The 15,415-nt window shown below is 45.3% G+C and overlaps 1 protein-coding gene across 1 annotated transcript in view; it reads left to right on the forward strand.

The window, feature by feature from the left end:
- DNER (delta/notch like EGF repeat containing) overlaps nucleotides 1–15,415 on the forward strand; it is a 423,033-nt gene that overhangs the window by 260,445 nt on the left and 147,173 nt on the right. The window contains exon 6 of the mRNA XM_008259280.4: nucleotides 3,214–3,367. Coding sequence (XP_008257502.3) covers nucleotides 3,214–3,367 — 154 coding nt within the window. The remainder of the gene's footprint in view (nucleotides 1–3,213; nucleotides 3,368–15,415) is intronic.

Genomic DNA, 15,415 nt, shown 5'->3' on the forward strand with positions numbered 1-15,415 from the left:
TAAAATAAAGCAAGATAAAATATGTAGCTTCTGTTTTAGCTTTAAATTCACTCAACGTTAACTCGAAGATATCGATTTGGAGATTTGAATAATTTATTTTCAGAAGCAACATATTTTCCATGAAACTCACTAGATGAATTATATACAAAATGTGTCCCTCAAGTAGCTAAGGAAATTTATCTGCAATACAGAATGCCTGGCTACAAACCAAGTAAATTTCAGAGGACAGCTGCAAAGACCAGTGATACACAGTAGTTTATCATGGCGACCTGGAGATCCACTTTGGAATTCTATGGATTGGGTGTGCACAGCATTCACATTTCATAGGCAGTCACAAGTCTTTGGCTGCACAAGGGTCTCCAGGCACAATGTTTGCAAATACCAGATGTATTCTCTGTTGTACATTTAAACAAAGACAAGATTTTCCTTAGAAGATAGTTTTAGGAAAAGGAGTTTCCTATTTAAAAGGGAACCTTTCTAACAACCCTGGATCTCATACAATAGTAAGAAAGTTTTTACATCGTGGAAAACCAGATCTGTGATCAGCCCATTGCTGGAATGCAGAGGTGTTTCCATTTATCACAGAGAACTTGGAGAACGAGAAAAACTCAGGGCAGAAAATGTAGCTGCAACTGAAGCTGGGCTGGGGAAGAGGAGGGGATGTTATCATTAAGAAGAAAGATGGTTTTCCAAATTGTTCAGGTTTCTAAGCTACAGCTGAAGAATGCATTCTTCAACTAAAGGATACTTAGTTATGAAGATCATAATCACTTGTCATATTTCCTTTTAAAAAAGCCATATTCTGTAACGAAAAGAACATACCTGTCTAAAGGCTGGGAGTTCGGGCAAGCTAAATGTTGTATGTCATTGTCTGGCCCCTTGATTGATTACCTGAGGTCAGGAACCTTCCTCACTTCAGTCACTCATTACCAGGAGCAAGTTTTTTTTTTTTTTCTTCTGACAGGCAGAGTGGATAGTGAGAGAGAGAGACAGAGAGAAAGGTCTTCCTTTTGCCGTTGGTTCACCCTCCAATGGCTGCCACAGCTGGCGTGCTGTGGCTGGCGCACCACGCTGATCCGAAGCCAGGAGCCAGGTGCTTCTCCTGGTCTCCCATGGGGTGCAGGGCCCAAGTACTTGGGCCATCCTCCACTGCCTTCCTGGGCCACAGCAGAGAGCTGGCCTGGAAGAGGGGCAACCGGGACAGAATCCGGCGCCCCGACCGGGACTAGAACCTGGTGTGCCGGTGGCGCTAGGTGGAGGATTAGCCAATTGAGCCGGGGCACTGGCCAAGAGCAAGTTCTTATGGTGTGAGATGAAATCTCAGGGCAAGAGAACATTTTTCCTTAGAAATGGAGTCTGTTGGGAGGAGAGGGGAGGGGGAGGTTAAATGGAAGGTGCTAGAAGTATTGCTACAAATAGAATCCAGCTCATATTAAAACCATCATGTATAGTGACCTAAGTGAGCGTTCCTTCTAGGAACATAAGGTTGAGTCAGTACTTGGAAATCTAGACATTCAATTCATGTAATGATCAGTCAGTTTGTCATGGATGGAACCGACAGATAATTTCTATGGAAGCTAAAATGGCATTTGATAAAATTCAGCAATTATTCTATATTCTACTTGGTGGTTAATTTTATAAACAACCAACTGAGGTCAGACTCAGTCTGGGAGATCCACCGATGACACCTTGAGAACTGGAGAGGTGATGGTGACATTATCATTATTTGAAATTGATATAGGCTCAATTTTTTCCTTTTTGGCTTTGTGTTTCCTGGAAAACCTGAGAATCAACTGAAACCTCTAACCCCTAATGAAAGCTCAGTGTGACAACTGTACCAAGAACCTAAAGTTCTGGGATAATCCTTGGAAGCATAATGGGTTTTGCAAGAATAGGATGAGGAAAATATCTCATTATCAATATTTACATAAAAATCAAAATATGCATTAGTAAATTGGTCAGTACATACACCAGAACCATAAAGCTGGATAGAGACAAGCACATATTACAGAGAAGACTGGATGAAAACTTCCTCTTTAGGTAGGTGCAGGGTTGTGCTGATGGAGGTACTGGGTGGCAACCTGAGCTGATGATACCTGGAGAGGAGGGCGGAGCCTCTGTCTAAGATGAAGGGCCAGGATGGTGGGATGGATGAGGGGCTGCACAGTAGAAATTGAATGCCTGTCCAAATGTGCAGACACACCTGCCTGTCTCTAAGTGCAGGGTTGGGACTGCCGTTGCACTACAGTGGGTTAAGTCACCACTTGTGACACTGGCATCCCACACTGGAAAACCAGTTCAAGCCCTAGCTGTTCTGCTTCTGATCCAGATCTCTGCTAATGTGCTCGAGAAAGCCATGACGTGAGGGGTTTGGGAAGGGGGTTTGGAAAGGTTTTCTCAGTTTTGTTTAGACTTTGTTTTAAGGAATGAGGTTTACTAATACCTTGTGCTTTGCCTCCCCTCCTGTCCTCTTCATGGGAATGTCCTATTGTGATTTACACTGTTTGAAACGAGCTTTGGAGCCAGATTGTGTTTTTCCAGACATGCCATTACCACGAGCAGGCATAAAGAGGGGAGCAGGAAGGCTTGGTCCTATTTGGATTGTTTATAACCCTCTCAGAAATGAAACTTCAAATCCCGTTCAGTTCTTTGTTATGGTCTCTTACCAAGGTAATGTTAATATAATAAACCAGAGAATGGTTGCTTGGATGATGCTGTTCTTATTTTCCCTTTCTCTCAGGTAGTCTGCATAAGGCTGTTTGAGAGTGACTTAGTGAGTTCTGTGCTCTGAGTGGGACATTTGGTGACATTTCTGTTGCACACGCTGTCTATGCTGATGGGTTTTCGTTAGAGTGACATTTAAATTAATGGTGGTAGCACAGTTTATCTGTCTAGCAAAATTACCATTTCTATCTCAGGTCAGTGAAATTTCATTTTTAGCTTAAAAATGAGTTGTTCTTCCTATTTTAAGATGATTAAAAATGTTTGGGAAAAAAGAATATGAATATAAAGATATGTGTATGAGATTAAACCAGAGAAACACATGCTATTTCTCATGAATCTATTATCTTAACCTGATGATGCCCTGACTGGTAGGGTTTAATGTCTCAGTGTTGGTGTCATTATAGGCACTGGAGGTCCTTTGTTACTTTGAGCTCACAGCCAAGCATGATTTAGAGAACCTAGGTAACATATGCTGCTTTTGTATCTTAGGCTACGTTTTCCTGCACCTGCGAGGACCAGTACGTGGGCACTTTCTGTGAAGAGTTTGATGCTTGCCAGAGGAAACCCTGCCAGAACAATGGGAGCTGCATTGATGCCACTGAGAAGCAAGATGGGAGCAATTTCACATGCGCCTGCCTCGCCGGTATGGGTTGCATCCTCAATAGTTATTGTGTCGTCTCTCTGTAGAATACACACTAATTAAGGACCATTAAACAGCACGCTGTTCAGCTGTTGGACAAGGTGACTTCAAGATCTCATTGGATTCCAACGCTCTGTACTTTATATAATCAGAGAATGGGAGGAGGAAGTTCACACGGGGATAAACATCACGTCCCTTGGCTTGCTTTCGGATGTTAGAATCCTTCTGCTTTCACATTTTACCCATTTTGTTCTAGGAAAATGATACTCTTGGTCAAGTAGAGGCCTGAGTGTTTCAAAAATGATCCCTCAAGTATTTACGGAGTGTGGGCTGGCACTGTGCTGGGTGTTCATGTTAAGCGACATATGGAAAATCTGGGAGAAACTATGCGAGCTGTTGTAGAAAAGCACCTAATCCTCCCATTTATGTTAATTTCCTTTTGTTGATGTAAGTTCAACTAGCCCAAGTTCCGGGAGCACTGTTCTCCACAGTGAGGCACATCTTTAGCATTCCTTTGTCAGTATGGGATATTGTTGGATGTTACGTTGTGCTTTGTACTCTTTGCTGTACATGGAGTGAGTGGTAGGAGACTACAGTGGTCAGTGTGTCCACACACATCCATGGCACCCACCCAGCTGGACTTATTGCTCAGCTCACTTAGTTTCAAACCCCTTCGGAGCAGCAAGGGCTTCTCCAGCGAATGTTCTGATATGACTGTTTGGATGCAGCTTAATAAGCAAACATGAAGTTACTTTTTTGTTTTGATCAAATAATGTGCAAAATTGGCATCGTGTTTCTTCTTTCTCATCCTGATGGCCAGTGTCTGCCACTGGGTGGGGATTCAGGGTGAGGCAGGATCTGGGGATGGAGAGAGAGTTGGGATGAAGCAGGACTTTGGGATGATGGAGTACTCATTGTAAGAAGCAAGACCTAACAATGTAGAGGTTTACACAATGAAAATTGGGAGTGTGTCACTCACCTGTCCTCACCCACACCTATTCAACTCAGAGAACAGCTCGAGTTTGGCACATTCTTCCCAGATCACCATGTGTGTTTACATATGTGTGAGCATGTGTTGTCTGAGTGTGTGTATTCCTCTTGCAGTCTGCTGGTTAGGTTTCTTGTACAAATTCTTAAAGAGTGATTGCAGTGAGCACAGTGTTGTGTACCTTGTTCAGTGGGTATTTGTCAGCAGGTCACAGACATCCTTCCCCGCTGGTGCCCTTGGAGCAAGCTTGTTCATTTGCACAGTTGTATCGTGTATCTCCGGTAGCTGTGTTTCTAGTCAGGCTTCCCTTCAAACCCACTGGCATGGTTGCTGCGACTTGGCATCTCCGTTTACATGCCCCAGGCCACCTGAAGCTGAGTCACCCCCATGCTGAATTCTTCACGCTCCCAGCCCCACACGACTTGTCTTCTGGTGTCCCACTCACTCTGCAGGCCAGAGCTCCTCCGTGTCTCCTCCTCCCTCTTCTTTCATATTCTCCCTTCCTCTTAGTGTGCTCCAGTTTGCCACCTGAAGATCACTCAAGCCCACCACCCTCTCTGCACCCCACTGACACCACCTCCAGGCCAGCTGCCTTTGTCCCTACCTGTGCTACAGAGATAGACCCTGCTGTTTTTCTGTCTACTCTCGTGCCTGCTGAACACTGGAACCAAAGTCATTATGCCAAAGAGAGTTTAGACTTTCCTCAAGTCCATGATCTTGTACCCCCTCTTTTCCACAAACCTGAGCGTGATGATTTCCAGTGAAAATCAGATGTAGGATGTAGTTGCTTTCTTCTTTAAACTCCTTCATGCCACTTTTTATTTTTTTTGGAACATGTACAAAAGCCTTCGCTCATTCTCCTCCACGAAGCCTCTTCTGCCTGTTTTTCCAGCCCCTTCTTACCCGCATATCTCCTTTGCTCTGGGTTCCAGCCATTTTGATCATTAACCTCTGCGATAAGCAGAACTCCCTTCTTCCCTGGAGTCCTGTGCCTGGATAGTCCTTTTCCTTTGCCTTTTTGCCTCATTGCTAGCCCTCAGACCTCTGTTTCAAATGCCTTTTCCTTGGAAGTCTTGGCTAATGCTGTAAGTCTCCACTTCTCTCTTTTATAGCCCTGTGTTCTTTGCCTTCCCAGCCCTGCTGGTTTCAGCATCCATTTACATGCTTGATGCCCTGATTACTCTCTGTCATCTTTGCCAGAGTTCAGCCCCACGAGAGCAGTGACAGAAGGCATTTTTTTCATCACTGCATCCCACAGTGTCTGACAAATTGTGTCTGCTCAGTCAATGTGTCAGTGAATTAATGAAACAGTATTAATGGGGAATGGTGTTTGAAACCATTCCTCTCTTTCTGAATCTTTAGGATGTTTGTGGTGTCTCTTTTATAAGCATTTCAGAAAAAAACGAAAATCCTTCTAGAAACAGTCGCAATCAGAGCTGGTGGATGGAGGTTTTTATGATTAGGACTGAAATGATTCCAGTGTGAGATTTTACTCAGGTCTGTTCTCAAAGCAGATTTCTCTGTGTTTTTAAAGGCTCCCATGGACACAGAACTGGAATGATCCTAATCCTTTGTCTATAACACTCTCTCATTTTGTCCACACATATCCTGTTTCTGTGGACTAACTGAGCACCAGCAAAGCCACTGCCAAAACTATGAATGAAATCTGATCACTTGACCTTGTATATGTTGACTGCATTTCTGAACTGCAGTTTAGCATCTCTGCTTACATCTTGGTTTGGAACATTCAGAAGCATAGGTAATTATTTTTGCTTTGAAGTAGGGAAAAGAATTTTACCTCCACCAATGAAGATGCTTTGGTTCCTTGCATTTTAATAGCTCATAGTGGACACTGGGTTCCTCTTGAGCCTCCTAAAAACAGCAGTAGGTAAAACTTTGTCAAGTTGGCAATGGGACCAGAGAGTCACACAAATGTATCAATTTTGAATATTGTACTTAGGGTCAGCGTGGTGATTGCTGGTAAATTCATAAATTCATCAAAGTTGAGCTGGGAACCCAGAGATGGAAAATTGATCTTAGTTTACAAAATGATCATTCTTTATTTCTTCTGTTAAGACTGCAAAACTATGTTATACCATGATGCTTGTGAAAAAAAAATCCAGCAAACTATTGTTTTTATGAGCTACTTTCTAGCAGTAGTCCTGTAATTTCCTGAGTATTACAGATAAAAAATCCTCCCATTTTCATGAAGTGGCAGGAGGCTTTCTCTCAGTGCCACGTGCCTTTGTACATTGGTCACGGTTTGGACAAGTTTCAAAAACAATACGAAACCCCACTGACACTTATACCTTGTTTTCTGAGGTTCTTCTCAGAAGTGGTATAATTTTCTTTGAATTGTCTACCTGTAGGAAAAAAAAAAACGCCTCTGTGTGAAAGGAGTTCTTCCTAGTTAATAGAATTTAAAGCAGCTGCAGAATCACAGCAGCTGTTTCAAATCTTTGCTGCTCCCCTTGAACCTGTCATTTTCCTGTCATCTTTCTCATCAACCCAAAGGGGGCCTCCCGTCCACTGGGATCTCCCTGCTGTCCTGCTCCTGCTGGCGGCTCCTTGGCTCCCTGCAGCTTCCCTTCATTGCTCTTTCCCAGGGCGAGGTGCGGGAGATTCTCTTCTGCCACGGCCTCTGTTCCTCCTTGTGCCCTGTACAAGAAGCCCTGCTCAGGGTTAGAAGGAGTTCAGGAAAAGTTACTCTGGCACCTAAGCTCCATCCTTGCTGGGCTCCCTTTTGGCTTGTTCCTGCGTGTTTCTCAGGCAGGTTTCTTCTTTGTCAATCCCAGTTCCCCGCGTGACTCCTCATGGCGCCATAGATTTCTCTCCCCTCTGGCTCCCAGCTCTGCTTCTCCATAAGCTTTGACTGTAGTCAGACACACACACACACACACACACACACAACACAACACAACACACACAGCTAATGTTTATTCAGTGCTTACCCCCATGCTAAGTGCTTCCCAAGGATACTCTTAGAACATAATGAGTTACGTACCCTTCATCATACTGATTTCACAAGACTGGGGCTCAGAGAAGACTGGCAACATGGCTAAGGATATTAGTTAGGGCAACCCTGGGTTATGTTGCAACAGTGCCCAAATCCCCAAACCTCAGTGGCTTCCAACAAAAGATTAATGTCTGTTTGAGTCATCGTCTGGTGAGGGCTGGAGTTCACTCAGGGATCCAGGTTCCATCGTGGTAGGAAGACGGTACACTGAAGAGGTGGGTGCTTTCACCGTCGCTGCTGAAAGCCTAAGACTGGACGTGTCCCCGTCACTTCCCCCTCATGCCATTGGCCAGCATTCGGTCCCTCGGTCCCTGGAGCCGGAAGGGGAGTGCGGTGGTCAGCAGCTCTTGCTGCTGTCTTTGCCCTGTCAGGTGCACACATCGGTGACTGCAGGGCACTGGAAACCACGTCCTTCTGTGGCCTCCGAGTTCATGTTATCGCCAATCGTCCCCTGCTCTCTGTACATGCTGAATTCTTTCCTGTTACAAGTGTGAGAGTCAAGACCAGGCCATCTTTTCAGTCAAACGGATCCCAAAGAGAAGAACCGTTAGGCCATATGTCCAAAAAAGGGGGGCTGGCTGCTTAAAAGAAGGCATTTTCTACTGTAGTTCCAAGCACCCATAAAAAGATGATTTTTCTAAAGGAAAACTACATTTCCTTTGCAGAACTACTTATGTTAATTAACATCAACTAATGGACCTCTGAAACAACAGATGTATACACAAGAATCCTCGAACAATGGAATGTGCAAATGTATCCTACAGTGCTCTGATTGTTACAGGACTGATCATGTGTGATAAGTCTGATAACAATGTTATCTTGTGTGAGGAATGAATGAATTCAAACCAGGATGTTGTCATCAGAGAACAAAAACTCTTACCGAAGTCTCTTCCTGGGGACCTGTTGTCTTGATCCAGTGCTCATTTCCCTTGAGAGAACAGTTTTTATGAGTGGACACAGAGCATGCAGCAGGGAATCTGCAGCTTCAAATTTGTTAGTATTTTGGATGTTTTAATTTCTACATCAAGTGCCAGTAGTGAAAATAATTTTTTTTTGATTCATGGATAATTTAGATTATAAATATAGTAGATTGGATTTTCAGTTAAATAGCAAGTTCTTCCCTTTAGTTTTCAAATACAATTGCTTGAGAACAGGAGATGGAGCAGCAGGGATGTGAACTGGTGCCCATATAGGATGCCCACACTGCAGGAGGCAGCTTTTTTTTTTTTCTAAGATATATTTATTTATTTATTTGAAAGTCAGAGTTATACAGAGAGAGAAGGAGAGGCAGAGAGACAGAGAGAGAGAGAGCGAGCGAGCAAGCGCCTCCATCCACTGGTTCACTTCCCAATTGGCTGCAACATGTAGAGCTGCATCAATATGAAGCCAGGAGCCAGGAACTTCTTCTGGGTCTCCCACGTGGATGCAGGGGCCCAAGGACTTGGGCTATCTTCCACTGCTTTCCCAGGCCATAGCAGAGAGCTGGATTGGAAGTAGAGCAGCTGGGACTTGAACTGGTGCCCAAATGGGATCCTGGTATTGCAAGGGGCGGCTTTACCCGCGATGCCACAGTGCCAGCCCCAAGAGATAGCTTTTACCCATTATGCCACAGTGCTGGCCTCGGGAGATTTTTTTTTTTTAAGATTCATTTATTTATTTGAAAGGCAGAGTTCTAGAGAGACAGAGGAGAGACACACACACACACACACACAGAGAGAGAGAGAGAGAGAGAGAGAGATCAGTCGGTCTTCCATCCCTTGGTTCACTCCCCACATGCCTGCAATGACTGGAGCTGCACCAGTCTGAAGTCAGGAACCAGGAGCTTCTTCTGTTTCTTCCAAGCAGATGCAGGGTCCCAAGGACTTGGGTCACCTCTACTGCTTTTCCAGGCCATAGCAGAGAGGTGGATCAGCAGTGGAGCAGCTAGGACTTGAACCAGTGCCCATATGGGATGCTGGCACAACAGATGGCAGCTTTACCTGCTGTGCCACAGCATTGGCCCTGGGAGATGGCTTTCAAACTAGTAAAAACATTGATAAAAGTCACCAACATGGCCAGTGCCGTGGCTCAATAGGCTAATCCTCCACCTGCGATGCCAGCACCCTGGGTTCTAGTCCCGGTCGGGGCGCCGGATTCTGTCCTGGTTGCCCCTCTTCCAGTCCAACTCTCTGCTGTGGCCCAGGAGGGCAGTGGAGGATGGCCCAAGTGCTTGGGCCCTGCACCCGCATGGGAGACCAGGAGAAGCACCTGGCCCCTGGCTTTGGATCAGCGTGGTACATGGCCGCAGTGCGCTGGCCGCAGCAGCCATTGGGGGATGAACCAACGGCAAAAGGAAGAACTTTCTCTCTGTCTCTTTCTCTCACTATCCACTCTGCCTTTCAAAAAAAAAAAAAAAGTCACCAACATGTTTGTGTGATATAAAATGGATTATAGATTATAGTCAGTAAACTTTCTATTTGGGGGAAATTTTATCAAGTGTAAATCATATTTTTCTTGAAATTATTTTATAATACATTCAAAATTAAGGAGATGGTCAACAGCATCAAATGCTGCAGGGGAATCAAGGGCAGGTTATTGGTTTGGGATCAGGAATTGCTCCATTTATTGCTGGCCAACCAAGACCTTGACCTCATATGGGACACAGCAGAAGCTTTGAAGTCTCTCTAGAAGACTTTAAAGTCAGAGGTAGCGGAGGGAAGCTAGAAGTTGCCGAATACTTTGAAGGACTCCAAACTCATGTTTGGAGATAGTCATAGCCACTAGGTTTTCTTTCTTCTTCTTTTTTTAAAAAGATTTATTTTATTTATTTGAAGTGCAGAGGGACAGACAGAGACAGAAAGAGAGAGAGAGAGAGAGAGAGAGAGAGAGAGAATCTTCCATCTACTGGTTTACTCCCCAAATCGCTACAACAGCTGGGGTTGGGGCAGGCTGAAGCCAGGTGCCTGGAACTCTATCTGGGTCTCCCACATGGGTGGCAGAAGCTCAAGTATTGGGCCATCATCTGCTGCCTTCCCAGGCATGTTAGCAGGAAATTGGGCCAAACTTGGAGCAGCCAGTTCTTGAATCAGTGCTCCAATATGAAATACTGGCATTTCAGGCCACACAGCAGACTCATAGAATGACAAATGCCCTAAACAGCACTCTGACCTCAGAATCAGCCCTTAAGACATTCGGATCTGGCTGAAAAGCCCATGAGAGCATTTCACTCATGGAAAGCCAAGACACTGTGGCAAAAAATGCTCTACTTGAAGAATCTCTGTGAGTGAGATCCTGGTGGAAAGAAGGGGCCATCAAAGAAGGATGTACTTTTCTCTAAATGGAGGAGAGAACTTCCACTTTGCTTATGGCCTTGTCTAAATACTGATGGAGTTTTCAGACTCAAAAGGCTTCCATAGCCTTGGCAGCTCATCTCAAGAGCCTTGGGTGGGCCAGTGGTGTGGCTCACTAGGCTAATCCTCTGCCTGTGGCGCTGGTTACTCTGTGTTCTAGTCTCAGTTGGGGCGCTGGTTCTGTCCCAGTTGCTCCTCTTCCAGTCCAGCTCTCTGCTGTGGCCCGGGAGGGCAGCAGAGGATGGCCCAAGTGCTTGGGCCCTGTACCCACATGGGAGACCAGGAGGAAGCACCTGGCTCCAGGCTTTGGATCAGCATGGTGCGCTGGCCACAGCACACTGGCCGCAGTGGCCATTGGCGGGGGGTGAACCAACGGAAAAAGGAAGACCTTTCTCTCTGTCTCTCTTTCTCTCACTGTCTAACTCTGCCAAAAAAAAAAAAAAAAAGAGCCTTGGGTGATCACTGACGTAATAAATAAGAGTGTCAATTGTTAAATCAACAACAGGAATCACTGTGCACTTGCTCCCCAAATAGGACCTCTGTCCTTAATGAGTTGTTGTCCTTAATTAATGGTAAAACTAGTCTTCAAACAGTACTTTATACTTTGTGTGTCTGTGTGGGTGCAAACTGTTCAACTCTATACTAAGTAAAGATTTCATCTTCTGTATATAAAGATTATTAAAAATGAATCTTAATGAGGAATGGGATAGGAGAGGGAGTAGAAGGTCATGTGGGAGTGGGAGTGGGAAGGCGGGTATAGAGGGAAGGTCCACTATATTCCAAAAGCTGTACCTATGAAATTTATATTTATTAAATAAAAGCTTTCTAAGGGGCTGGTGCTGTGGCACACTAAGTTAATCCTCCACCTGTGGCGCCGGCATCCCATATGGGCGCCAGGTTCTAGTCCTGGTTGCTCCTCTTCCAGTCCAGTTCTCTGCTGTGGCCCGGGAGGGCAGTGGAGGATGGCCCAAGTGCTTGGTCCCCTGCACCCACATGGGAGACCAGGAGGAAGCACCTGGCTCCTGGCTTCAGATTGGCGCACCGCCGGCCGTAACAGCCATTTGGGGGTGAACCAACAGAAGGAAGACCTTTCTCTGTCTCTCTCTCTCTCTCTCACTGTCTATAATTCTACCTGTCAAATAAAAAAAAAGGCTTTCTAAAAAAAAAAAAAAAGAAATACTGGCATTGCAAGTGGAAGCTTAATCCACTGTGTCACAATGCCAACCCTGCCGCCAGGTTTTCATGTGGCTGAAGAGCTATGAACCCTCAGAGTTACGCTTGTCTGAGAGCAGGATGTGAGACTACCTGAGCAGCAGGTGCAAGCTGCTCAAAAAGTACATTCACAGGCAAAATTACTGTGAGGAGCAGAGTCAGAAGTCACTGTGTTGGTTAATTCTATGTGTCAACTGGACTGGGCTACTTGGTGCCCAGATGCTTGCTCAGACGTTATTCTGAGTGTGCCTGTGACCTCCTTTCTGGGTGAGATCAACATTTGAATTGGTTGACTGAGCAAAGCAGATGGTCCTCGCCAATCAATTGAAGCCCTAAATAGAACTAAAAGGCTGAGTGCGAGGGAGCTCTGCCTGCCTGTCTCCCTGAGCTGGACATCAGCCTTTTCCTGCTTCCACACTTGAGCTCACACGTTGGCTCCTCTTGGGTCTCCAGCCTGCCAGCTTGCAGATAAGAAATTACACCTTCAGTTCTCTGTTCATGCCAAACCCTGTGGCTTGCACACAGTACACATGCAATGTGTGCTGGAGCTGAAATTTAACTTCTTTAATCAGGTTGTATTTTATAAAAGCCTTCTAATTTCAAGAATATAATTTTTCCTCAAAGGAGCTATTTCTTTCTCTGCAAAGAATAGCTGTGGTGCAGGTTCAGAACCACCACTGCCAAAATATTATTCGCTTTATACAAAGCCTTGTTCAACTTCAGAGCACGACATTGTTCTGACTAATTGGTGATTTCAGCCTATTTTTAAAAACTCATCATGTCTGAGGCAAGGGGAATGTAGGGTGTGTTGCCGTGCCAGCTTTACTCTTTCAAACGCTGTTTGAGGAAGTGTCAGTGCCTTTGAGTTGTTGGTCTGAAGTGGGTCGCCTCTTCCTTGAAACAAACCCTGTTGAAAATGTGCTGGGAGTCCTAAAACAGTCTTGTTCAGTGCAGGAAGGTTGTGCACTCGCACATTCCTGAATGCAGCTTTTAGAAAGTAGGCTCGTTTAGGATTTCAGGTTGGAAGAAACCCCAGAACTTGCCTCTGCAAGTGAAGTGTGGAAGCAGAGTTGGCTCCATGGGGCTGGGGGACTTGTCCAGGGTCGCAAAGCCCATGGAGAAGTAGGAACTCTGTATGCTTCATTGAGACCAAGAGTACCCATCACTGTAACTTACGCGGGTACTTCAGAAAGCTCATGGAAAGCAAGATTGAAAGGTTTGGAAATGCATGCATAGTTTTTTTTTTTTTCCATAATATGTACTTTCCAAGAAATTTTTGAAAGATTTATCGTAGATGGAGGGAGGGTTGGAGGACAAGCTCTCCTCTCCTGGCTTGCTCCCCAGTTGCCTGTATTGGACAAGACTGGGTTGGGCTGAAGTGAGGAGCTGGGAGCTTAATCTAGATCACCTACATGGGTGGCAAGAACCCAAGAACTGGAGTCATCCCTGCTGCATTAGGAGGAAGCTGGAGTCAGGAGCAGGAGTTGGCTGTTAAGTGCAGGTGCTCTGGTAAGTAATGTAGGCATCATAATCAGGACTTAATTGCTAGGTTAAATGCATGCCTGTCCCTGAAGCTTCTGAAAACCCCCTTAAATGCTGGACTTCAAGGTTTTTTTTTTTTTTTTTTTTGGCAGCAAAATTAGTTTATTATGCTTCCATTTTTCCATGAACTTTTTGATGTTAGCGGTTTGTGAATTTTCTATTAGCTATTACAGAGTAGAAGATATGGACATTTCTGATGTATTAGGAATATGTTATCCCCAGAGTCAGTTGTCACCCCTCAAGACCAGAGAGAGCACCAGTTGATGTTTTGGGGAAGAAAACAGTTGTATCATGGCATGCTGAAATTTTACCCTAGTCTATTGTTAACTGGTCCTGTGACCTTGTGGGGTCCTCCTAGCCTTTCCTAGACTCTCTTAGATTTTTCTCATCTTAAAAATAGGGGTTGTTACAAGGATCATGTGTTTATTTGACAGTCATTTATGAAATCCACTAAATGCCAGTTGCTTTCTTAGAGCTGAGAATGCATTTGCAGACAAAGCAAAGTTCCTGGGTTCACGAAAGTCATAACGTGGCAGATGAATAAACAAGAAGCATACATGTGTGTTCTTTGTTGTGTATATTTATAAATGTGTATATGTGTATGTTTGCATATATGTGTATGGTGTGTGTATCTGTGTGTGTGTCAAGAGAAAGGATCAGGTAGTGATGAGGGTCATGAAGAAAAAAGGTAAACAGAGAAATAGGAGTAGGGTTGTAGAGAAGGTGATTAGGTGTAGGAGCCTCTCCAAGGGGGAAATTCTTGGGAGGAGATCTGGACTGGCTGAAATAAGCTTGTTAACCAAGTGACTGTTGGAGGTATAGTGTTCCAGGAAGAAGGAAGGGACAGCAGCGTGCTGTGGTCTGAACGGTCGTATGTTGAATCCTGATCACAAGGCAGTGGTAGCTGAAGGTGGACCTTGCAGGGGTGAGTAGGCCTTGAGGTCTCCTCCTCTTATCAGTGGCATTGATGGGAAACTGCCCTCCATGAGCAGGGGGTTCTCCCCTGCTGCTGAATTTGCAAGCTTGTTGGTCTTGGACCTCACAGGCTCCAGCACTGTGAGCAGTAAGAGTCTGTGGCATCAATCACCCAGTGCAAGGAATTATGTTACCAAGCAGGGTGGAAGGCCATGCAAAGGTCCTGAGGCAGGAATGTGTTATAGGTGTTTAAGCACGGAGGCTCAGAGAACCAGAAGGGACCGCAGAGCTATGGGAGAATCCAGACCAGGCCATGGAAGAAGAACAGGGATTATCCTAAGTGCTGGAAGCCATGTAGGGTATGGGTGGGGTGGACCATCTGGTTTCTCTCTTGAAAGGATCCTGTGGAGCCTGGCAGAGAACAGATGTGTGGAGGGCACAGTCGGAACCAATTAGGAGGCTGTGACTGTCCAGGCAAGAGATGGGGCCAGCTTGACCACTGTGGTACTGGAAGCAGTGAGTAGCCTTTGAGTTGGGGTGCATTTGAAGACAGAGCTGGTAACATGTGGTGGGGTGGATGCCAAGCGTGAGAGGAAGTAGGAGTTGAGGATGAGCCTGAGGTTTGTTTTTAATATGCAGTCCATGTTCCACGGAGGTGGACAATCTAGTGGGGTTTGGTTTATTTACAGAATTATACACCCATTATCACAGTCAATTTTAGAACATTTCACCACCCCCCGAAGGAGTCCCCTTCTCTTTATCTGCCATCCCCTGATGCTGCCATCTCCCCTACCCCTGCCCGCGGCAACTGCTAGCCTACTTTCTGTCTCTATAGATTCGCCTCTTCCGGATGTGTTACGTAAGTCGAACTACGTGGTGTGTAGCTTTCTGTGCCCATCGTCTTACCCTTAGCATCTCGTGATTAAGTCTACGCTGCTTCGTGTGTCTGGCTGTGTTCTTTTTCATGCTAGAATCACAGCCATTGTCTGGCACACCGTGCCTTGTTGGTGTGTTCACCTACTGACGGACATGGGGCTTATGTGTTCATT

Source organism: Oryctolagus cuniculus, chromosome 3, assembly GCF_051225735.1.
Source record: "Oryctolagus cuniculus isolate XC-2025 breed Fujian yellow rabbit chromosome 3, ASM5122573v1, whole genome shotgun sequence".
Lineage (NCBI taxonomy): Eukaryota > Metazoa > Chordata > Mammalia > Lagomorpha > Leporidae > Oryctolagus > Oryctolagus cuniculus.